At 36.6% G+C, this 23,133-nt stretch overlaps 1 protein-coding gene across 5 annotated transcripts; it reads left to right on the top strand.

Moving 5' to 3' along the window:
- The first annotated feature begins 517 nt into the window (after positions 1-517).
- On the top strand, positions 518-22,797 carry LOC132057414 (serine/threonine-protein kinase CTR1-like). 5 transcript variants are annotated; one of them, XR_009415141.1, is made up of 17 exons: positions 518-1,127; positions 10,596-10,897; positions 10,980-11,124; positions 11,379-11,482; positions 12,871-13,079; positions 14,257-14,664; positions 14,805-14,845; positions 15,201-15,269; positions 15,423-15,523; positions 15,608-15,692; positions 15,766-15,864; positions 16,172-16,240; positions 16,339-16,470; positions 17,443-17,537; positions 17,628-17,829; positions 18,709-18,866; positions 20,015-22,797. XR_009415141.1 is itself a non-coding variant. In XM_059450010.1 (16 exons), exons 1-15 carry the CDS (start codon positions 597-599, stop codon positions 17,740-17,742), a joined length of 2,505 nt encoding a protein of 834 aa, XP_059305993.1. In that variant the 5' UTR covers positions 518-596; the 3' UTR covers positions 17,743-17,744; positions 18,139-18,397. The 5 variants fall into 5 exon arrangements, 3 of the variants coding, with proteins under 3 accessions (XP_059305993.1, XP_059305994.1, XP_059305992.1); XR_009415140.1 differs by lacking the exons at positions 18,709-18,866; positions 20,015-22,797 and adding an exon at positions 18,139-18,397; XM_059450010.1 differs by lacking the exons at positions 18,709-18,866; positions 20,015-22,797 and adding an exon at positions 18,139-18,397 and having other exon boundaries at positions 17,628-17,744.
- Positions 22,798-23,133: the final 336 nt, after the last annotated feature.

Here is a 23,133-nt window from a genome sequence, read left to right on the forward strand (position 1 = left end):
TTGGATTGGCTTATAAGTTGGTCAAGAGCATTTAGACTTATAAATTCATTTTTAATTTATTTTGAGTGTCCTTATAAAAATAAAAAATAATTTAAATTAAGTTAAAAAGTAAAGGTTAAAATAAGTCAAATCAAGATCCAGTTACTCATAAGCCATTTTTAACTTACTTTTTTTGTAAAAATAAAAAGCTTAAATTTTGATTTGATCAACAACTTTTTTTTGGCTGACTTTTTTATCCCTTATATTTTCTATTAATTTCAATATTACCCTTATTTCTAAAAATCCTTTAAGCACTTTTATTCAAACACAAAATTACTTATTTATAAAATAACTTTCAGTATTTAAAAAATACTTTAAACACCCATACTTAAAAGTCACTTTTTTTCTGTTAATCCAAACTGGCTCTAAGAACAAGAAGAAAAGAAGAAAAACAGGGGGGAAAAAAAAACGCTGGTGAGAGAAAAAACAAAAAAGTCTTTACACACACATATATATAGAGTGAGAGAGAGTTGAAGAAAATGAACCCCCATAGTTTTTATTTTTATTCTATATATATAAACAACTGTGTATGAACATTTTTCTAGGGTTTTGTTGAAATGGAAATGACAAGTAGACGATCAAATTATACTTTATTGAGTCAAGTACCCGATGATAATTTCGTTCCTAGAGGTGGTGATTGGGAATTAAATGATCAACGTAATTTGATTCAACAACAACAACAACAACCAATTAATCGGATCGGTGGTGGGTCGGCATTTCAAGGTTTGCAAAGACAATCAAGTGGTAGTAGTTTCGCTGAGAGTTCAATATCCGGTGATTATTACGTACCATCATTATCTAATGCTAATGAAACGGCGTCGTTTGGGTGTTTAAATAAGCCATTGGAAGGAGGAGCTAATGATAATAATAATAGTAATTTGTGTGGTGGTTTGGGTTTGGGTTCGAGTTCGAAGAGTTGGGCACAACAAACTGAAGAGAGTTATCAGTTGCAATTAGCGTTGGCTTTAAGGCTTTCTTCTGAAGCTACTTGTGCTGATGATCCTAATTTCTTGGATCCCGTGCCGGACGTGGCGTCCCGGGGTTCCGTTTCAGCTGCTTCAGTCGAGACTCTTTCGCATCGATTTTGGGTATGTTTCTTCTCTCATCTTTGTAATTTTTGTTTTTTTTACGTTTGGTACATTTCTTTTTAGCTAAGGGTCTATCGGAAACAGACTAGGTAGGGTTAAGGTTTGCGGGCATCCTACCCTCCCACAGACCCCACTCGGGGGACTACACTGCGTATGGTTGTTTGGGTTATTATTGCTTTTTGTGTTTGGTGTTTTTTTTATTTTTTTATTTTTTATCTCTCATGTCTATATTTTTGTTTGTAATTTTTGTTTTTTTTTTTACGTTTGCTAAGGGTCTATCGGAAACAGACTAGGTAGGGGTAAGGTTTGCGGGCATTCTACTCTCCCCCAGACCTCACGCGGGGGACTACACTGCGTATGGTTGTTTGGGTTATTATTGCATTTTTGTGTTTGGTTTTTTTTTTTTTTTTTTTTCTCTCATGTCTATATTTTTGTTTGTGTGACGCTTCTTGTGTAATATTCTTTCCTTTTTAGTTTGTACCCAGAAAAAAAAAAATGATACATTCTGTTTTTAGAAATAATTTAACTGAAAACTTCTCCTTTTTACCCTTAATGAAATGATGAAATGAGTTACAGCCATACGAATATTTATGGCTTGTTTTAGACCAAAAGTTTCAAAAGTCTTCCTTTCTTTCATAAACTTCGTTTCTAGTCAAGCTTTATCACATAATTTGGGACGGAGGGAGTATTATTTTGTTGTAGTTACTGTTTAGAATGCTTTGTTATGCTTTCTGTAGTATTTTGTCATGGCTGGCTTCTTCATTTACGTTACTTCCTTTTTCGAACTGCTTTGAACTGTTTTTCCTTGAGCCGAGGGTCTATGGAAAACAGCCTCTCTACCTTTAAGGTAGGGGTAAGGTCTTGGTACATCCTACCCTCCCCAGAGCTCACTTGGTGAGACTACTGGGTATGTGGTTGTCTATATTTTTGTTTGTATGTCACTTGCATTAATCCCTTTATGAATTTAGCTGCAACGAATTTAGTAATTGCGGAGTTTCTTATTCTTCGATGTGCATTACTATCTGTTGCATATTTGCTTTGTATCTTGCTATTTTGCTGTCATATTTTCTGTAATGGCTTCAACTTCATTCTTTTGTTTTCCTTTCGTTTCTTTTGGGCCGAGGGTCTTTTGGAAACAACCTCTTTGCCCAACAAAGGTAGGGGTAAGGTCCGCGTACATCCTACCCTCCCCAGACCCTGGGATTGCACTGGCTTTGATGGTGTTGTTGTTGAGGGAAATGTGTGCCTATTATGCTTTAGGAATGTGTTGAACAATTGGCATTGTACACAGAAAAATCAAATAATTAGTTTAGATTACAAATGTTTCCGGCTTTCCGAGCATTGAAATAGGCGATAATTTGGTATGGAGGAAAATGCTTTCCATGGATCAACTAGGAGTGTTTGGTTGGTATAAATGACATCTATTAATTATAAAAAGTGGACTATAGGGTATTTTGGTGATTTTTGAGTGTTGAAGGTCGACAATAATGTTTAAGTGTGGAGTAAGAGGGAAAATGACTTCTGTCTAAAAGAAAGGGAAGTCGATTTCCTGTTCTGCGAGAAAGTACTTATAGGGTAAAGCATTTTTAAGATGATATTTCTTGGAAAGCGTTTTTCGTCACACCAAACACAGAATCGGCAAATGAATGTGTTTCTTCAAATGTAAGTGCATTTAAGTAGTTGTCATATATTCAAACTAGTAGATCCTTTCACAACTCCAAGAATTATGAGTATCTTCTATATTAGTGCTGAGTCCTGACATTTCTAGAATATGTCGAGACAAATGCGTCAAGTAATGTGGAGTTCAAGAATGAAATTAATGCCTAACATCTTAAGTGCGTCATGGATGTGAAAGTGTTTCATTCAGAATCTAGTTGACCGTTTGTCTGATTCTTCATTGAAAAGGAACACAAAGGTTGTCGTCCATTTTAAGGTATTGTATACCCCTTAGATCCTTCTATGGCTGTCTCTGCCCACTTGATGCATATGCAGGTTAAGTATGATTTTATATGGAGATATGCTTACCTGTACTGACATGAATTCCTTACTTCAGACACATGACCTTACTGGAAACCATGACGCCTATGAATTTTTGAGGAGAATTTGTAAACTTTTGTATAGTATATTCAAAACAAATTATGAAAACCATACTCTTTCTACATATAGTCTGTGCATATTGATGAAAATGACTCTAAGATCCAGTGTATCTAATCAACACTGTATATCCAAAAACAATATTGCGATATGGGAATTAATTCAAAATTTATGATCGCTCCATAAAATTAGTTAAAAAGAGTATTGAAGCGATAGTTGTGATTGTATATCAGTAAAGGAGGTCCACAAGTAGAATTTTAATTTTTTGAGTTTGAATTTTTGTTTAGTATGAAGAAGATAGTTTTGATCTATAGTCTATTGTCCTTTGCTACTATATGTTGTTTCTTGTACTTTGATTATCTTATTTATTTGTGGTAGCTATTGCTTCCTTTTCTCAGACTGCTCTATCATGACTTTGTCGCTTTCTTTAGTTTCATTTTCATTTTGCTTTGAATTGCTTGTGCTTATTTGACCTTTTCTTGTCGTGTTTGCTTTTGAGCCGAGGGTCTTTCGGAAACAGCCTCCCTATCTTCCGAGATAGGGGTAAGGTCTGCGCACACTTTACCCTCCCCAGATGCCACATTGTGGGATTTCACTGGGTATGTTGTTATTGTTGTTTAGTATGAAGAAGATTCATCATTAAAACTCAAAAGTTTACTATGAAGTAGATTCATCGTCAAAAAATTTAGTATGAAATAGATCACACTATACTCACCAAAAAAGATAAAAGGACTTCTACATTACACGCTTTTCACAAGGTGTTAATGACAATCTTTTGCTTATTCATCAAAAAACATGTTTTTCATGATGTGTTAATGAAATCTTTTGCTTACTGATTAAAACAAAATAAATTTGTCGAAATGGAGAATAGAAAGTGTAGATAAAAGCTTCTCTTCTGGAGAAGTGGATGAAGTTCTGGATAAGGGAAAAAGAAAGGGCTTTTATTTTGGGATCAGAATAGTAGAAGATATCTACAGAATATTATAGTGCATGAGATTGTTATTGCATCTAATACATAAATATTCATTTCTTTTTTTGGGTGTTGATTGCCTAGGTTGCATAGTGGGGAATTATCTTATACTGTGGATTAGTTCGATTCTAATGACATACTTTTCAAGATTACCATTCTTATCGCTTTTTTTTCCCCTAAACCTAGAAGGTGCATGCTCCAAATCTTATTTTATATTGATAGGTTGGCCTAATATAAATGTGTGGGAATGTCAGGGTAAAAAGAAGTATAATCTAGAAAAAAAATAAGAGTATACAAGAAAATGGCAAGAAAGACGTCTCACTGTTCGGTGCCCTAGATAACTATGCAAAGGATCTTGAGGTACTGTTTAAAACAATGTACTTTGTTTATTGGAAACCAAACTGGAAGAACATAGTAGAAATGGAACCCAATGGATCACAAAATCCAGTTCAAAAGTGTGCTCTTTTCATTTTATTCTTGGTTTAGTTCCTACTTCAAGTTCTGAACAGTCTAAATCAGAAGATCGGCACAATGTTTTTAAATTTGTTCCTAGAATTTTTTGTATTAGAAGTAAAATGATATTCCCTTGAATGGAAGTAAAAGTAAGTATTCTTCTTTATTAATAAATTGGATTACATTACCTAATATGCATGATCATTTCGACTCATGAAACAAGAATGAGAATCACCGTCCTACTTAAAACATGGGGCAAAGCTTAAAGAACTGAGCGCCCGACGAATAAAGAAAATCTAGAACAAAAATGGAAGCTTAAGCCTTCACACCCGAAGCGTAAAAAATCATCAGTTGGAAACAGAAAATAACTAAATGACTTAGTCTTGCCTTTTTCTTCCTTTATGGCGAGAGGCCTCCTTAGCTTCAGGGGGGAATTCCTATATCTTTCTTTCATCCTCTCCGTCTATGGCCTATACTGAACTTGGATAATCAGTAGAAGAATAACTGGCTAGATCATTTGCTTCACTGCGGAAGAATCCCTTCTACTTTACGTTCCAAATAAAAAGCCGTCATCCTTTTGTCGCCTGTCAGCCACATTAGATCAAGGCAAACTAATCAAGCAATAATCAGTCACGACCTCATGATTGCGAAGTAACTGAGTTCCAGATATTATTAGCCTTATTGCATAGACAAGTCAATCAAGCTGCCTTATAAAAAAATATAGACAAGTCAATCAAGCTGATAACCCCGATGTTTGGTGGTGATGCTTGGGAAATTTTGGAGTGTTCTCTGTGAAGTCTTTTATGTGAAGCTTTGGTTAGAGAGGAGTATGTTTTTCCATATACTGCCATATGGATTCTAAAGGTGCGAATCAAGGTGTGCTTTCTCGCTTGGTTAGCCACTAGAAGGGTGACTTTGACAATGGAAAATCTTAGAAAGCAGAAGGTTATTGGTGCCGCATGTGAAAGGAGGAGGCGAGGACGTTGATCATCTTCTTCTACATTGCGGCTGGCTATGATGTTATGGAGGAATATTCTTAGGTAGTTTGACACTTCGTGGCAATGCCAAACGCTGTGAGAGAGTTGATGTTCAGTTGGAAGAGTGTGAGAAGAAGGAGAAGACGAAGGTCATGGAATATTGTTCCACTTGCGCTAATATGGGTAGTTTGATGAGAGAGATATAGGAGAGCTTTGAAGGTGTAGAGTTGAGTTTCTCTCCGTTGAGGAGTAATCTCAGTTTTCTTATTTTCTTTTGGCGCGCACAGAAAGGTCCTTGTTGTATAGACAGTTGGGTGGAGTTTGTAAAGAATCATATCTTTTTGTAAAATTCTCATTTTCCGGTGTATCTTTTGTATATGGCCGTTGTGGCCATGTTTATGAATGAAACTACATTTACTTGATTAAAAAAAAAAAATAACTTCAATGTTTAACATAATAAATATATATATAAGAAAAAGATTCTGAGAATCTTCTTAATCAAGTCAGAGTCATTGTTTTTGAGTAATAGACAAGTCATTTCAAAATTGGAATTGTTGCGGAGTCTATTGAAGCGAGGTGAATTATTTGAAATGCAAGATCGAGTATTCAATTTCAAAGATTTCGAAACACTATGTGTATCCTAATGATTACATCAATAAGGAACTAGTGGGTTTAACGTCTCCACGACCACTTTAATTAGTTGTGTTCCTGACACTAGCTTACTATTTGAATGTCTAGTTTTAATTTGGCATGAACTGAAATGGAGGAGAACTTGTGAATCATTACATATCAGCTGAGAGCATGTGAGTTAGTAGCCGCCTTTTACTGTGTGAAATTAGGACGGAAGAAAAAGTGGAATATAACAATTTGTCAACTTACCTTTTAAGGAAAGTTGAATGTTTAGTTTTGACAAAATATTGAAGTGAGTAAAAATTTGAATTTTCACATATCAAGTAAGAGCATGGTGAAGTTTTAGCTCTCTTTTACCTTTTGAGACTTAAGATGGATGAAGTGGAATTATAATAAATGTTTAACTTCCTTTTTAGGACATTATAAGTTCAAAACTAAAAACGAACGCTCCAAGGGTGTGGCCTAGTGGTCGATGAAGTGGATTGAGAACCATGAGGTCTCAGGTTCAAATTCTAGCAGAGACAAAAAACACTAGGTGATTTCTTTCCATCTGTCCTAGCTTTGGTGATTGACTATCCGTACCTATCAGTCGCGGAGGTGATAGGTATCCTACAATTAGTCAAGGTGCGTGCAAGCTGGCCCGGACACCACGGTTATAAAAAAACTGGATCACATTACCTAATATGACCGTGGTGTTCGGGCCAGCTTGCACACACCTCAACTAATTTCACAGGGTACCTCCTACCTCTCACCAAGATAGGTACCGCGTAATTCTATACTTGAGCATCCTCTAGGCCCGTAAGAGGATAGGTGAGGAATCACACTCTGGATCTTTTTTGAGCTACAACTTCGCCGAGCCGACCAACATCCCTTTCCCCCGTGCATTTTTCGAACAAAGAAGACGACTATAGGATCAAATTCGCTCTTTAAGAAATTGCTCGTCCCATACCTTCTTCTTGTCTCCTGTGTGTGGAACTTGGTCTTTTTCGGTTCCAGCCTCTCTAGATATGGCTTGGACAGATGGGAAGTTTATCACTAATGTTTTTTCCTTTGCTAGGGAGTTGAACCTGAGAGCTCATGATTCTAAACCCGCTTCATTGACCACTAGGCCACCCTTGGGTGCAAAGGGTGAGTTACTTTTAAATTAAAATTGTTGCGGAATCTCTTGAAATGAGGTTAATTATTTGGAATGCAAGATCGAGCGTTCGATTTTAGCATTCCAAAACACTTCGTGTATCCTAATGATTACATCAATAAGGAGTTAGTGGGTTTGTCAGATGTCCCTATGGTTGTGTTTCCCAGCACTAGCTTACTATTTGAATAGCTAGTTTTAATTTGGCATGAACTGAATTGAGAGTAGAACTTATGATTATTGCATATCAATTGAGAGCATGTTGAGTTAATAAACGCCTTTTACTGTGTGAAATTAGCTTGGAAGAATAAGTGGGATATAACAATTTGTTAACTTACCTTTAAGGAAAGTAGAATGTCTAGTTTTGACAAAATATTGAAGTGAGTCAAAATGTTAATTTTCACATATGAAGTAAGAGCATGTTGAGTTTGTAGCTTCCTTTACCATTTGAAACTCGAGATGAATGAAAATGGAATTATAATAAATAGTTAACTTCCCTTTTTGGACACTATAAGTTAAATTGAATGCTCAGATTAGTGGTTTTATCAGAAAGATTAGAATATTCAATCTCTTTCTTCAATTCTGCATTAATAGAATACTAGACAAAATCCAGAACAATGAAGAACCATCACATATTGAAAATATAAATGTTGTTGCTATCCTACAGATGTCAAGAATCTACTAATCATAGACTTAATATCTAACCATGAATCTAGACAAAAATGTTGGTAGCTTATAATAGAAGTAGTTGGTAGCTGATTCACAGGTGTCATTGCAACAAACAAATGTAAATAATGAGGTGGAAGTTGGGACATTGAGACTTCACATCGTACATGATAAGGTAGGGGAGGACCTTCTCTACTTTATCAAAGGAAAAAGACGCGGGAGATGGTTGTATGATAGAGAAGAATGTCTCTACCCTTAATTAGAGGTCTCAGTTTTGAGTCCTTGAATAGGGAAACTTTTCGTAGGAGCACTTCTACTTTAAGTGAGCAATATGCGAGGCGAGTGCTATTAATCAGGCCAATGGGTTTTGAATACCGAATGGTTAAGCAAAAGAAAACATAAAGACACACGTGTCCTACTTTTTGATAGCGTTGGTATACGAGCTAACTTCTGTGTACCAGACTATTCCACTGAGTACATGTTATCTTCGCTTAGCACGCGTATCAAGTAATTTTGCCTTCAAGGCTTAAGGCTTAGGCATATGAGAAGAAATTACGTAGATTTTGTGTCTGCTAGGATTTGAACCCTGACCTCCCATGGTTTTCACCCTGATTATGTACTACAATTCGGTGGAGGAACTTTTTGACATCCTTACGGTAATGTGGAAAACCCTTTTGGAAATATTTCCTGAATGCTTTTCTTCCTGTATTTCAAATACTTTGTATAGTGGCCGAGACAGTTGTCGTTACTGGACGGCGAAATGGATTTTGGAATAGATTAACAACTTTATGACGGCTAGGCCTCACTTGGGTTAGAGAAGAATGTGTCATTTTGAGTGGAATAATAAATCAACGAGCAATCGGTAGCTGATACATTGCTTATGTCTTGTTTGCTAAGTTCATTAATAGTATCTCATAAGCCGATTCTCGTACATCTTCCTGATACAGATCTATTTGCCAATACTAGGCTTCTTTTTACGGAAGAAGTAGGAGAGACAGAGGGGGTAATGACCCGGGTATTGATTTAGAAGCCTCACAAAGGAGCTCTTGATGAGTTTAGCCGGTGAAAAAATTACTCGGTTGTCTCATTTTGCTCCTTTTGATACAATTTTCCTTTTCTCGGAAGTGTGTTGAACATTCCCACTGCCACTATATAAATATCTTCATTGATTATTTTGAATCTTGTCATTGTCATTAGTCAAGCAAGAACATTCATAATTTTTTTTTTTTTTTGGTCATTTCTTTTATGGTATTATGATTTTTTGGACTGTGATACGGTCTTATGATCTCTTTTATTTGTGGTTCCTTTGGAGGGAACAAGAGTAGAAGAGCGTTTGAAGGGGTGGAATATGACTGAACAAATTAGGACGTATCTTTTGTTTTTGGTTGGTTTTTAGAAGTGGACATCTTACAAATCATGTTTTGATCAAGGCAACATATCGGGTTGTTGCCGGGAAGGGTGGCCGAGTTGGTTAAGCAGGGGATCCCAAATGGGGGGTCTCAGGTTTGAAACTCACTGCATGCTTTCTTGGTACGAGCACGTCACACGGGGCTTGCCCAAAGGCGATTTGTCTCTCCTTTGTCTCTCCTGTGTGGTTTGGGGGCTATTATACTAGAGGGGTTTACCCCGTGCGCACTCGAAGGGTCGCAGCTGGGGATTCCCTTGTCATAAATAAACAATATCAGTTGTTCCTTTATACTTTCATTGGATCTGTTTATATGCGTGAACAAAATAGGGTATTTAAGCACATTTTTTATTGAAACTTTTGCATTGAAGATCATCCCAGAATGGTAGGCCTCCTGAGTGTATTGGAATTGAGATGAAGCAGTATATGAGGTTGACGCACCGTACAGACCAAAAGAAAAAAAAATCCTTCTGAGGCGTGATTCAGGGACATTGTTAAGTAGTCCAGTTTTTTCTGCCATGTTGAGTGACAATGGTCGTGTTATGATAGTCACTTGATTAGCTCTATTTGCTTCTTCAAATCATTACATGCTTCAGCTTCAATGAGCCCTTTCTAAAATATGTTTTTTCAAAATTAGCAGAAAAGCTTTTATATGAAAAAGAGAGATTCCCCAGAAAGAGAAGTTTGTGCTGGATGTAGTATTCTAGTATTGTAGGTTTAGTAACGGTTTTGGCGAGTCACTCGAATTAACCAGTGAGGCTGAGCTTTTTGGACTGCTTCTGAAATCTGAGAGATTCTACTTCTGAGGAGAGTTCTAGTGTTCCTATGCGTAAAATCTGATCTCAAAATTGAAACCCCTCCTTCTACTCTGCAAGTCCCTAAAATGGCCGAAGTGGCTGGATCACCTTTTCTTCCTACAGTGCCAATAGAAATGACTTGATAACTATTTTTATTGGTGATTTTGAATCTTTTCATTCTCACCAGTCAAGCAGAATTTACTCTGCTTATGGATCCTATTTTTCATGTTATTTGTTTTATCTTATGATCTCTTCTTTCTTTGATCGGCACAATCATGCTTTCCAGACTTCCCAGGTTTTTTGCTGAAAGCCGTTTTCTGCTTTGAATCTTTGTTCTGTATCAGGTAAATGGATGCTTGTCCTACTTTGACAAAGTGCCTGATGGATTTTACTTGATTCATGGGATGGATCCATATGTCTGGATTGTCTGCTCAGATCTACAAGAAAATGCCCGCGTTCCATCCATTGAATCATTGAGAGCTGTTGATCCCTCTGTAGTACCATCAGTTGAAGTGATTTTGGTTGATCGGCGCACCGATCCTAGCTTGAAAGAACTGCAGAATCGGATCCAAAATCTCTCTCCTAGTTGCATAACAACAAAAGAAGTAGTTGATCAGCTTGCTAATGTGGTCTGCAATCATATGGGGTGAGTGCCAGAATCGTCTTATTAGGAACTCAGATCAATCAGTTTTTTCCTTGTTGTAATTAAGTTTTATTTGCTTTATAAGGGGCGCAGCTTCTGCTGGAGAAGATGAGTTAGTTCCTTTGTGGAAGGAGTGCAGTGATGACCTGAAGGATTGTCTAGGATCCATCGTGCTTCCCATTGGTAGCCTGTCTATTGGCCTTTGTAGGCATCGAGCTTTGCTATTTAAAGTATGTTCTATATGTAATACACTTGTTAAGTTTGCTGTTTTAGAGTCTCAAGATCTACTTATGAAGGAATTCACGGATCAGCATCTGACTAATGGTGTTCTTTTAAATAAAAACAAAGGGAAAGCATGGTTTTTGCTAATCACTGTCTATTGTCTGTCCTCAGAGTAATGTACATTCAATCAGGAGTTTCTTAGTTTTGGTGGAACTAGATGGAAGGTTGATGTGTTATCATGAATTTCACATGATTGTTGCAGGTGCTTGCTGACATAATTGATTTACCATGTCGAATTACCAAAGGATGTAAATATTGTAATAGAGCTGATGCTTCCTCGTGTCTAGTTCGATTTGGACTTGACAGGTATACTCCAAATTATAAATGATCTGTGTGGAGTATATTTTTTTTTTTTTTTTAGTTCATCTTGACTTATTCGCTTTCTTTAGTGTCATTTGCATTTTGCTTTGCTCCCTGGACCCCACATTGTGGGATTTCACTGGGTATGTTGTTGTTGTTGTTACTAACAAAATCCAAAACTTGCATCTTTGGGGAAAAGGGTAATGAGAAGTCCACTTTCACCGACGGACACCTTTGTGCTAAATATGTAGTGTTTTGGAAGACATGTTTGCTTAAAAATTTATAGCAATGATAGATGGAAATTGTTGTTGCAACTTTACTTTTGTTTAATAATCGATTTTCACTTCCCTACTCTAATATTCATGTGCAATTGATATGGATTTGATTATGTTGCCTAAATCTTTTACCTCAACTTCTACATTTCTTAACATTCCTGGTTTATGCTTTCTTTGAATATTTGTGTAGAAACGTAACTAAAAATATTCAGATCTGGAAAAATGACAATGATAATGTTTCTTATATTTTTGTGTGGTCCCTCTGCGGTCATGCTGCAAGACATGTCTGTAAAGTTCAATCACTGTATCTAGTTCATGACCTATGTTAGTACCAACTGAAGTTTCTCTTTTGTCGTGATAGCTGCTACTCCTAGGTTTTTTTTTTTTTTTTTGTGGGGGGGGGGGGGGGACCATATTTCTTTTCGGGTTTTACAATATAAACTACTGCAATCTCAGTGCCAAAAAGAATGGCATTGCTGGGAGTATGTGGATCACCGCATTCAATATGAATTCAGATATGGATTTTTAATGGTTTTTAAAGAAAAATTACACTTCTAGAGACTGCATAAGCGTACTATAGATAAAATATTTTAATAGGTAAAATTGTTTTTAAAAAAGATTAAATGAATCGAGTCAAAGAATATGTTGTTTACCCCTCCAAATAGTAATGATGCCATTCTTTTTGGATGAAAGGAGTATATTGGAGTGGTGATGGCGGTTGATAGTTGGTCTGACGAGATGGGAATCTTAATATTTGAAAGAACAGATCCCATTATTAATGGAATACCTTATACACTGGTAATATAATAGATTCTAAAGTTCGTGATTTGATTGCAAAGAGGTGTCCTCCTTTCTTCTGCTCAGCCCTAAAATGCGGAGGAGAAGAAATTAAATGGAAATAAGTAGAAGCAAGCAAAATTAGATATTCAAGGCATATCATGTAGCGAACAGCAGGATGTTAAATTTTCTGTGCTACTTTTAACTGGGATTTAGCATGGAAAAATGGTAGTCTTTGTCAAAAATGTAGGTGTTAGTTTTTCTGTGCACAGTTAGATATATGCTATTGCTATTGATTGTTAAGGAGGACATATTCTTGACATTTCACTCTTCTCCATACAGGGAATACCTGGTTGATTTGATTGGGAGCCCTGGATGTTTATGCGAACCAGATTCCTCGCTCAATGGCCCATCTTCTATATCAATTTCTTCACCATTGCGATTTCCGAGATTCAGAGAAGTTGAACCAAAAACTGATTTCAGGTCACTTGCCAAACAGTATTTCTCGGATTGTCAATCGCTTAATATTGTGTTTGAGGATTCTTCAGCAGGTGATCCTCTAAATCCTACCTGTTTGCATGAATAAATACATCTTCGATCCTTATTTTGGTTGTTTCGCCGATGTTAAGCTTGGCCTCTGCGATGATGTGATGAGAGATGTTCAGTTTACGCACAATTTTATATTGGCTTCAGTCTGATGTTGCTCAGTCCCTAGCCAGAAATACTCTATTTTCTTATGTTAAATTACCCTTCTTTGCCATTTTTCATAAAAAAGTTAACCCTTTTAACTTTGGATCTGAAGGATTATCCTTTGGTTTCTCTATTGTACGCAGCCTTACCTTGCATTTCTGCAAGAGGCTGTTTCCACGGCTCGAACCCGTGACCTCCTGGTCACATGGCAGCAACTTTACCAGTTACGCCAAGGCTCCCCTTCAAGCTTATTAGTATTTAAGATATTAGAATTTCCTTAAAGATTTTGATTGTACTTATTTGTCTATTTTTTAAGGGAATTCTTACAACTACTAGCATGGCTTCCCATTACATAGTTGTATGTAAACAAACCTACTAGCATCGTTGTTTTTTTTTTTGAAAATGGTAACAGTACTAGCATCGTTGCTTTCTCACAGCTTTCTCGCTATTGCCCCTGCTACATGATGTCACTACTATCTGACTTTAATGAAGCGGGAACCTCACTAACCATAAAACTACTTGCCTACCCACTAACACAAATAAGTCATATTATAATGGAGATTACGATACTTTGTTGCTTTTCTTCCCCTTCATCTTATAGTTATAGGTATTGATTTATCTGAAACCCTAAGTTTATTTTTCAGCAAAGTGGAAACCAAGAATCTATGGTTTTAAAAATTTATAAATATCAAATATGCCTCAAATCCGAGGTAGTTGGGGTAGGCTATGTGATACTCACTGTCCATGTCGCTCCCTTACAGACCAGTCTTAATCCGATATTCAATAATCTAGTTTTTTAGAAGCTTTGTACTGGCAAACAAATCCAGTCCAAGGTATTCCTGATTAGCAGTAGTCTCTCTGTCCTGAAGATGGGAGCTTTTCTGATCTTAGTTACTTTTAGCATCTCTATCTAGTCTTTCCTCTTCCCGTGCAAATAAAATATTGTTATCTAGACAGACTAATTCCCTTGATTTGTTCGAGAATTTTATACCCAACATGTTCTGTTTCAAGGCTCTTAATTAATATGATTTGTCACAGGAGGTGCTGTTGATGGAGATGCAGGCCAAACTGACAGAAGTAACATTGAGAGAAACAGTGCAGTCCCTAGTTCAAGTAACCGTGATGACATTTCTCGATTACCTGTGCCTCCAATTAATGCATGGAAAAAGGGTCATGACAAAGACAGTCAACTTCCTGGTATATATAATCCTCAAAATATCTTAAGCTCAATGAACATGGTCAAGGAGATGGCTCCTATTAAGCATGTACCTTCAGCTGGGCATGGAGATGCGCGACCGCTAATGTCATTATCAGACCCAAGACAGAGGTTTCTTGAGGGAGGTAGTCAACTTGTTCCCGCTAAAACAAGTAGAGACCTTACCCTTGAAGTAGAAGATTTTGATATTCCCTGGGAAGATCTTATTCTGAAGGAGAGGATTGGGGCAGGTAATCCCTGCCTGCTATTTTTTGTATCCTCCTTTTTAGTATCGTGCTATGACCGTCTCATTACATGTTAGTGTTATTGGGATTCTATGGTATTATACCATCCTCTTTTCATGTACCTAACACCGTTTGTTGTATTTCAGGATCTTTTGGTACTGTTCACCGTGCTGATTGGAATGGCTCGGTAAGATATTTTCCTTTTAGTTCTGTATCCTTGATTCATCTGGTATATCTGTTAACTTATTTAGCACTTCAGAGAGACATTTATTTTTTTAATTTTTTTTTTTTTTTTTTAAAATTAGAAGAGAGACATTTATTCAGTGTGACTTTTGTAAATTATATTGGGTATTTACTATTTCTACTTTATTTTTGGTCTGATCCGCATCTCGAATAAATGTTGTCGGATTTTCTGTTTATCTCTCTCTTTTGCTTCTCTTTTTGGTTAGTAATTGTCAAAATTTGAGATCTAAATCACTTGGTTTGGTTTGGTTTGGTTTTATTCCTTCATAATTGCATGCTGATGGAAGTTTGCACTTTAGGATGTTGCGGTGAAGATTCTCATGGAACAAGAATTTCATCCAGTGCGATTCCAGGAATTTTTGCAGGAGGTAACTCTAGGGATCTCCCTATCTCCTTAAAAAAAAAATAATAAATAAAAAAAAAAATTAAAAAAAACAACAACAAAGGGTGTATGGCAGTTTTATAATCCGTTTTCCCTAAGATCAACTCCCCTAATTTAGCTTTCCTTTTGTTTTGTTTAGGTTGCAATTATGAAGCGGTTGCGACATCCAAATATTGTGCTTTTTATGGGTGCTGTTACTCAGCGACCAAACTTGTCGATAGTCACAGAATATTTATCAAGGTTTTATCCTGGTAAACCCTACGAATAATCAGACTTTTGATTTTTCAGTTCAGCTGACGGTGCCCATGTTGCAATGTATTTCAGAGGTAGCTTATATAGACTTCTTCATAAATCTGGTGCTAGGGAGGGTTTGGATGAAAGGCGTCGGTTGGCTATGGCATACGATGTGGTATGAATGCTGCCCTACTCTTCCTCATTTTATTTTTGATCTTGGGATAATTTTGTCATATTATCTTGTGCAGGCAAAGGGGATGAATTATCTACATAAACGCAATCCTCCCATTGTTCATAGAGATTTAAAATCTCCAAATCTTTTAGTGGACAAAAAATACACAGTGAAGGTGAGAGTAATAAACCTCTAGTTGCGTCTATAATGCTTTTTGATGAAAAGACAGCGTATGATCTGCATCAGATCTGACTCTACTGCATTCTGGAACAAGTCTATCTGCATCAGATCTGACTCTACTGCATTCTGGACAAGTCTTACTCAAATACTGCATTCTGGAACAAGTCTTACTCAAAGTTGTTTATGATAAATTATTGAGTTTTGTTTTGGTGTTTATTTTTGCATATTCTGTACTCTTATATTTATTAAAGCTATCTCGTGGAAAAGATGTTGCATCCTCACCTATCTGATGTCTTCGTCAGGTCTGTGATTTTGGTCTTTCTCGTTTAAAAGCAAACACATTTCTCTCATCAAAGTCGGCTGCTGGGACTGTAAGTGCTTGATTCAACATATGATTTGTTTAACCTTTATTCATCTTTGTCACTTTACTTCATCAACGAAAAAAATTATCTGCTTCTTCTTATGATAGCCGGAGTGGATGGCACCTGAAGTTCTTCGTGATGAACCATCAAATGAGAAATCTGATGTATACAGCTTTGGTGTCATTTTGTGGGAGCTGGCAACCTTGCAACCACCTTGGGGTAATTTGAACGCAGCGCAGGTTTGTTTTTCTAATCTTATGCTCTTTTCTAAGGGGATTTATTAAGGTAGAAATCCTGCGTACAGGTGAAATGACCTGAACCTATCTATTGGAATGTGCAAATAAATTGTTGCTGGAAAGCTCTTACTGGGGATAGAAACACTCCAATTTGACATCAGTTGCAGAAGGAGTCATTTTATTCCTCTTATGTCTAAAGTGGCTCATCCACAGAACACCAAACACTCTGTTTACTGGAATAGCAAAACCAGGACCTTAAGTAGCAGTACTTTAGTGTAAAGCCTGAATACTGGGCTATGTCAGGAGCCATTCAATTTTGTGTTAGGAGTTGACTGGAGTCATTTCTGTTCCTTTTATGTCTGGTATGACTCATACTAGGGGATGGAGAACAATCCAATTTTTGCTTCATCAATTGTCGAAGAGTCATTTATTCCTCATTTTATATAACTCTCTTCTCCATTTGGTTTAGGTAGAGAGCTAGTCGTTCACTGGGCATTAAATTAAATAAAAATGTTATGGGGATTCTTTATGTTTTATTAATCAGTATTCTGTAATCAGTTTCTTGATAGCTACATGTTGTCAAAGATCTTTCTACGACGAAGTTACAGTTGAGTAAGAAATGTGGATAGAACAATATCCATTGCACAGAAGATACTTTCTATATGTCCTGAATTTCTGATACTTCACTTTTGTTACAAATCAGAAAGGGTACTCAATCTTGTGTCTTGGAATCGAGGTGGCAACAACCTTCTGATACCTCTGTTTGCAAGCATTAATTTTATTTTACAAAGAAAACTTGGATCTGCTGATTATTTGCTACACTACTTGGCACTTGTATTGCATCTTGGTTATATTTTAAAATGGAACATGTGCAATGCTTTTTTTTTGGACGTTCATTGTCAAGAGATGAGATAAGAGGGGCTGTATATTGATTCTTGTGATTGCTATATTGATTAAATGCATCTGAACCTGTAGGTTGTAGCAGCTGTCGGCTTTAAGGGGCAAAGACTCGAAATTCCACATGACTTGAATCCTCAAGTGGCAAGCATTATTAAGGCTTGCTGGGTCAGGTATGTTGCTTATGTTCTTCCATAGATCAATCACATTGACTTTTGGTTTGCTTTGATGTGCTCTTGAAGTTACTTTTGATAATGTTGCAGAGAACCATGGAAACGTCCCTCCTTTTCTGCAATCATGGAAATGCTGAAACCGCTAATTAAACCTCCTGCAGTACCTCCTCAACCAGGCCGTACAGACATGCAGTTGCTTACGTGAATGTGTGTGATAGATATATGATTTCTGCACATATTTGTATTCTTTGTCAATCATCTTCTGGGAGGGACAAGTCTTCGTTTACTTCAGGTTCCTGTATCTTGAAATCTGTCTCTTCATTCTGCGAGATTATACTTTTGCCTTGGGTGCCCACATATTAGTCCCATTTTAAGTCAGTGCAACACTGCAATTAGAAGTTAAAGTGTTGGTGATCGTATCAACTATCTGACTTCAACTTGGGAGATGTGAGAGGGTTCACCTCTTAGCTTTCTTTGCTGTTTCTTTTGATTACCATATGATCTTGTAACAACTTCTAGGGGTGAAATTTACATGATATACAACTTTCTGCTGTTTAGAGTGCTGAAGTTTGATCTCTGCTTTCAATGTGCTTTTTTGCAGGCTTTTGTTCTGTACATAATAGTTCAGAATGCCCGTGTAGAGCTGTAATTTTTTATTTTTTTCCCACGAATTCAAGCTGCCATTTCTCCTAGAAGACCATTTGCAATTGGCTTGTACACTTCCTCCTGGACATATTGTTTAGCCATGTGATTTTGTTAATGCCAGAAACTGTTCTTTAATTTTCCTTTCCAGAAATGATTTTGTATGTATAAGAATTTATAATGGGAAGTTGTCTTATAGAAATGCACAGTTTGAATCACTTAGATTTTTTCATATGCGCTTTAAGATTACATGCAACTTTTGTCTGAGATGTTGGGTCCTTCCCCTAGCGCTCCTTTATTTACCCCTCACAACACATGTATGACTTTGGCCTAATGGTGATTGCATCTTGTGATGTGTAGATTAGGTGTACGTTACAGGTTTGATCCATGCTACAGGAAGAAGCCTGGCTTAATATCATACCGAGTTTGCCCTATTGGCCCTCGGGAATTTAGCAGTTATCAAAAAAGATACTTCTTTTTCCTTTTGCATTAATGTGTTTGGTTAACAACCTCACTATCTCCATGGTAGGATAAGGTTTGCGTATAGTCTAATCTTTCCCAGACTCCACTAAATGAAATGGAATTTGTCTGCTCGGCCCATACTAACCTTGAAGGAGGGATATAACTACAAGCACAAAATCCAGTTGGGGTGGATTCTTCCCCCAAGAAATCCTAGCGTCTTTAGAGGTATATCGAATCAACGTAGCTCTCCTCTTTAACAACGATGCACTTTAAATTAGTATCCGAGGTAAGTACCGAATATTTTTTCTCTCTTTACTTTTGATGTAAAAATTATCTTCCAATGGATTTTTTATTTTATTTTAGTCAAGCATCAATAACAAATATTTCTAGAGGAAAATTAGCATCAGCTTAAATGAGCTTATGGAAATAGTGGTCTGCATCTCTAGATCTGTTATTCCTCACGCTTAGAGTACAACCCTCCGTCCCAAAATAAGTGTCCTCTTAGCAAAATTCAAACATATTAAGAAATAAATAAATACAAACTGGAATTTACTAAAACTACCCTGATTTATTAGATTTTTTTTTTTAGAATTGAGCAATATTAAAGAGAATCACTTCTTTAATACTAAGAGCATAGTTGGAAACACTTATTAATTTTTGTGTTGAATTCCTAACTTATTTTGGGACAATTTTTTTCCCCTAAGATAACACTTATTTTAGGATAGAAGGAGCATCAATGAGAAATAGCCGCTTAACAATCACTTAGATCTAGTTGTGGATACTATTGAAAAACCAAAAACAGGTTTTCCGCATGTAAATTCATTTACAGGATGTTCGCTCCTCAAAAAATTACGTTGCAATAGTTATGTACGTTGTCCAACTGCGCGGTTCACAATTTGTGCATCTTAAGAATAGTTGAATCACAACATTGTAAACCATTACCAATATGTGAATTGCATACTCATATACAACAGAAATAATCACATGGTAATTTGTAAAAAAAAAAAAAAAAAAAAAAAAAAATCTCTAAAGAGATGGAGTGTCATTCCTTTTAGTAAAAATAAATGTCCCAAAACAAAATCCTTATTTTATCCGTTGACGGCTTGAGTGACAAACTTGACCAACTAACCTTTTTGGGATGATAATATTATTGTGAAAGCACCTTGGAAATACCCTTTTGGGGTATTATATTATTCTGATAGCATCTTTTAAATACCATATTATATTTATTCTGAAAGCACCTTTAAAATACCATATGAGATGATAATATTGCTCAGAATGTGCTTGCGTTTTACCTACTTTTTGTATTTTCTAATAAGTATCACAAGATTCTTGCAAGAACATTCAATTTAGTTTTCCTGCTACTCGTACAGGTTGAAACCCCATCTATAGCACAAAATACATGCCAGGGGATACTTCTGAAATGGTTTGCTGGGATCGTCTGTTCATTATTTACATGAAACAAAATATTTATCAGATTGCTCTTGAAGAACATCCTACACAATTACAAACAAGATGAGGGTAATCAAATCATTGAGCAGGATTGTTTCTTTTATGACCGAGAAATTGGTCTGGGGCCAACCCTTAGAACCAAAGCGCAACCTTCAAAACTATAGAATAATGGGTCCACCACTCTACCTTTCTCCACTCAAATATGAGGCTTAGTTTGATGGAAGGCTCGAACTTCCCTCATCCTTTGCCCCGTGAACGAAGCCCTGAGCTGGATTTGCTTGTTTTTTGCTACATCACTGCTTACCTACATAAACTCCAACAACAACAACAACGAAAAAAAAAAGAGACTGGTTGATTGAGGGTAGAATAACCAAGCAGATCGGCTGCCCTGAAAGATGTAAACACAATTTAAAAAAGCAAAAATGTGAAAACTGGCTGTGTAAGGTTCTTTTTTTTTTTTTTTTTTTTTTTTTTTTTTTTGAGACTGAAGTTGTGTAAGCTATTTTAGGCATGAAACACTTAACAGGTCAACAAACTTTACATAGCACTGAGAGGATTGTTTGACGTGAGTCTCACTGTACTAGCATGTTCCCAATTATTCATTTGTCAATGCAAAACATGTTTGTCGTTAACATGTCCCTCAAAGGCATCCACGTCGTGAATCATAACACAGCCTCTGGTTTTTGGACTTATCATTTGAACAACGAAAAGCAGATGATATATGAATAGATACATGTAATGCACAGCTGATTTCATTAGCTCGAAAATCATTTACTCGAACCAACTTGGTTTAAGAGTCATGACTTCATCTTCCTCCTCCACCACTCGACTCATTTCCTCTTTTTTTGTTTTTTTTTTTTGGAAACCGGTAATGTTGTATTCCCCAGCATTTAGGATATACTGGCCACCATCAAAAGAACAAAAAGCAGTAACAAGAAAGAAAATACTTACAGAGAGCCTAAGAAATCTACAAGGTCTATTTCCTCCTCTTTACACCAAAAGTGAAAAGATAAAATACAATTCCATTCAACTAAGTGGATGGAATTGGACCTATCTTCAAAGCTTCTGCTATTCCTTTCCTTCCACACTGTCCACCAAATGCAAAGTGGAAGTATTCTCCACCGTTTCTTCTGACTCTTGCTTCCTCCTCTTCTAATCCAACGGCTCAACAAATCTGCAGTATGCTCAGGCATGGTCCATATTGTATTTGTAAGACTAAAGAATATTGACCATAGTTGTGATGTGAAACTGCACTGCAAAAAAAGATGATTGTTGGTCTCTTCAGTTTCGCCACATAATTGACATCTTGAAACAATGATCTGGCCCTTTTTCTCCAAAACTTCTTGTGTCAAACAGGCCCTTCTGACCACCAACCATGTGAAGCATTTTACCTTAGTTGGTGTTATGTTTTTCCACACATTTCTCCACAATATTTGCTGGTTTCTGTTTGGTTGCATATTAGTTAACCTGTGGGCCTTGTTGACCCAGAATACCCCATCCTTGCTATGCATCCACCTCAAAGCATCTGGCTCTGAGGTGGTGCCTTTGAACTCCTTCAGGCTATGTAACAAATTGGCCACCCTATCCACTTCCCAATCATTCAGCAATCTTCTAAAAGAGAGATTCCATCCCTGATCTGACCAGCATTCATTGACAGTGCCCTCTGGATTATTGCATATGCTATACAAGTCAGGAAATGAGTCCTTTAAAGGCCTCTGATTGTTCCAGCTATCTCCCCAAAACTTTTCTTAGTCCCATCTCCCACTTTTATGTTCAAATTGCTTTCCAGACTTGGCCACAGATTTCTAATTGTTCTCCAGACTCCTGCCCCATAAGGGTTTGAACTAACATTACTGCACCATGGATTTAATTCCCCATATTAGCTTTTGATCACCTCCTTCCATAGGGCTTGTCCGTCCTTCATTGTATCTCCACAACCACTTCATTAGGAGGCTGTCGTTCTGCTTTCACTCGACTCATTTCCTCTTAGTCTCCCCTTATAATTAATCTCCAAAAGTTGAACTCCACTGCCTATTTTCAAGCACCTCATACAAGCAATTATTGTTTAAATGGAGGCAACTTATCAAACTGATAGTGCCACAAAGCACGAATTCATCTTCCAGATGATTAGAAAGTCATCAGAACCTATGTTGCTCGGACTCTTCAAAAATGGACAGGGGTGCGTGTCGGATCCTCCAAAAGTAATGCATTTTCGAAGGATCCGACATAGTTGCGACATCATTTTTGGAGAGTCCGAGCAACATAGATCAGATCAGCCTGCTGAATCTGATAAACAGCATAGACGGTGTTAGATTTTTTGTTTTTTATATACTCCAAACGACGGCTCGAAGTTATGCCGGGCCATGTCAAAGAAATTCACACCCACCCACAATTCCTGTAGCAACACCTTAGGGAAAATAAACTTATTGACTCGACCACTTCATCATTTTCCTTGAAGAATCAACCACTTAATATCTTTACAAGGTACCAAAGAAGACCGAAAACTACTAAGAAAAATCTTTCTTCTAATGTTATTTACAACACAAAAAAAAAAAAAAAAAAAAAAAAAAAAAAAAGTATTTACATCCCTAACAACATTGTCACCATTACAAATCATTACAACAGAAACAATAACTACCCCCAATCTCGAACATGTTGGAGTCTGTTAAACTATTACAACATCAATCATAAAACAAAAACAAAATTAAAGAAAACTAAGAAAAAACAAAAATACATCAAAATCTCCAAACAACAATTACATACAAGTAAAAAAAAATCACAAAATAAGAGGGAGAGATAAACACAATAGCCACATTTTTTTTTGGGGGGCTATGTGTTAAAAGTGATATGATACCCACATAAGTATTAAGCTGTCTGACAAAGCTGGAAAAATTGCTATGCTTGAAATTCCTTGGAAGAACCAATCTTGAAAACTCCACTGAATCCCGTACAACAAAGCTTTCTCCATTATTACCCCAATATATAATAGAATCCAATAAAGGGTCATCAACTAAATCATAAGTCTTTGATAAAAATGGTG

Source organism: Lycium ferocissimum, chromosome 5 (genome assembly GCF_029784015.1).
Source record: "Lycium ferocissimum isolate CSIRO_LF1 chromosome 5, AGI_CSIRO_Lferr_CH_V1, whole genome shotgun sequence".
NCBI lineage: Eukaryota > Viridiplantae > Streptophyta > Magnoliopsida > Solanales > Solanaceae > Lycium > Lycium ferocissimum.

Excerpts from the sequence above, each read along its gene's own strand:
- LOC132057414 (XM_059450010.1), top strand. The coding sequence starts at position 597 with ATGGAAATGACAAGTAGACGATCAAATTATACTTTATTGAGTCAAGTA. Across the intron at positions 11,483-12,870 it reads GTTCGATTTGGACTTGACAG|GGAATACCTGGTTGATTTGA; the intron begins GTATACTCCAAA and ends TTCTCCATACAG. Across the intron at positions 16,241-16,338 it reads CAAAGTCGGCTGCTGGGACT|CCGGAGTGGATGGCACCTGA; the intron begins GTAAGTGCTTGA and ends TTCTTATGATAG.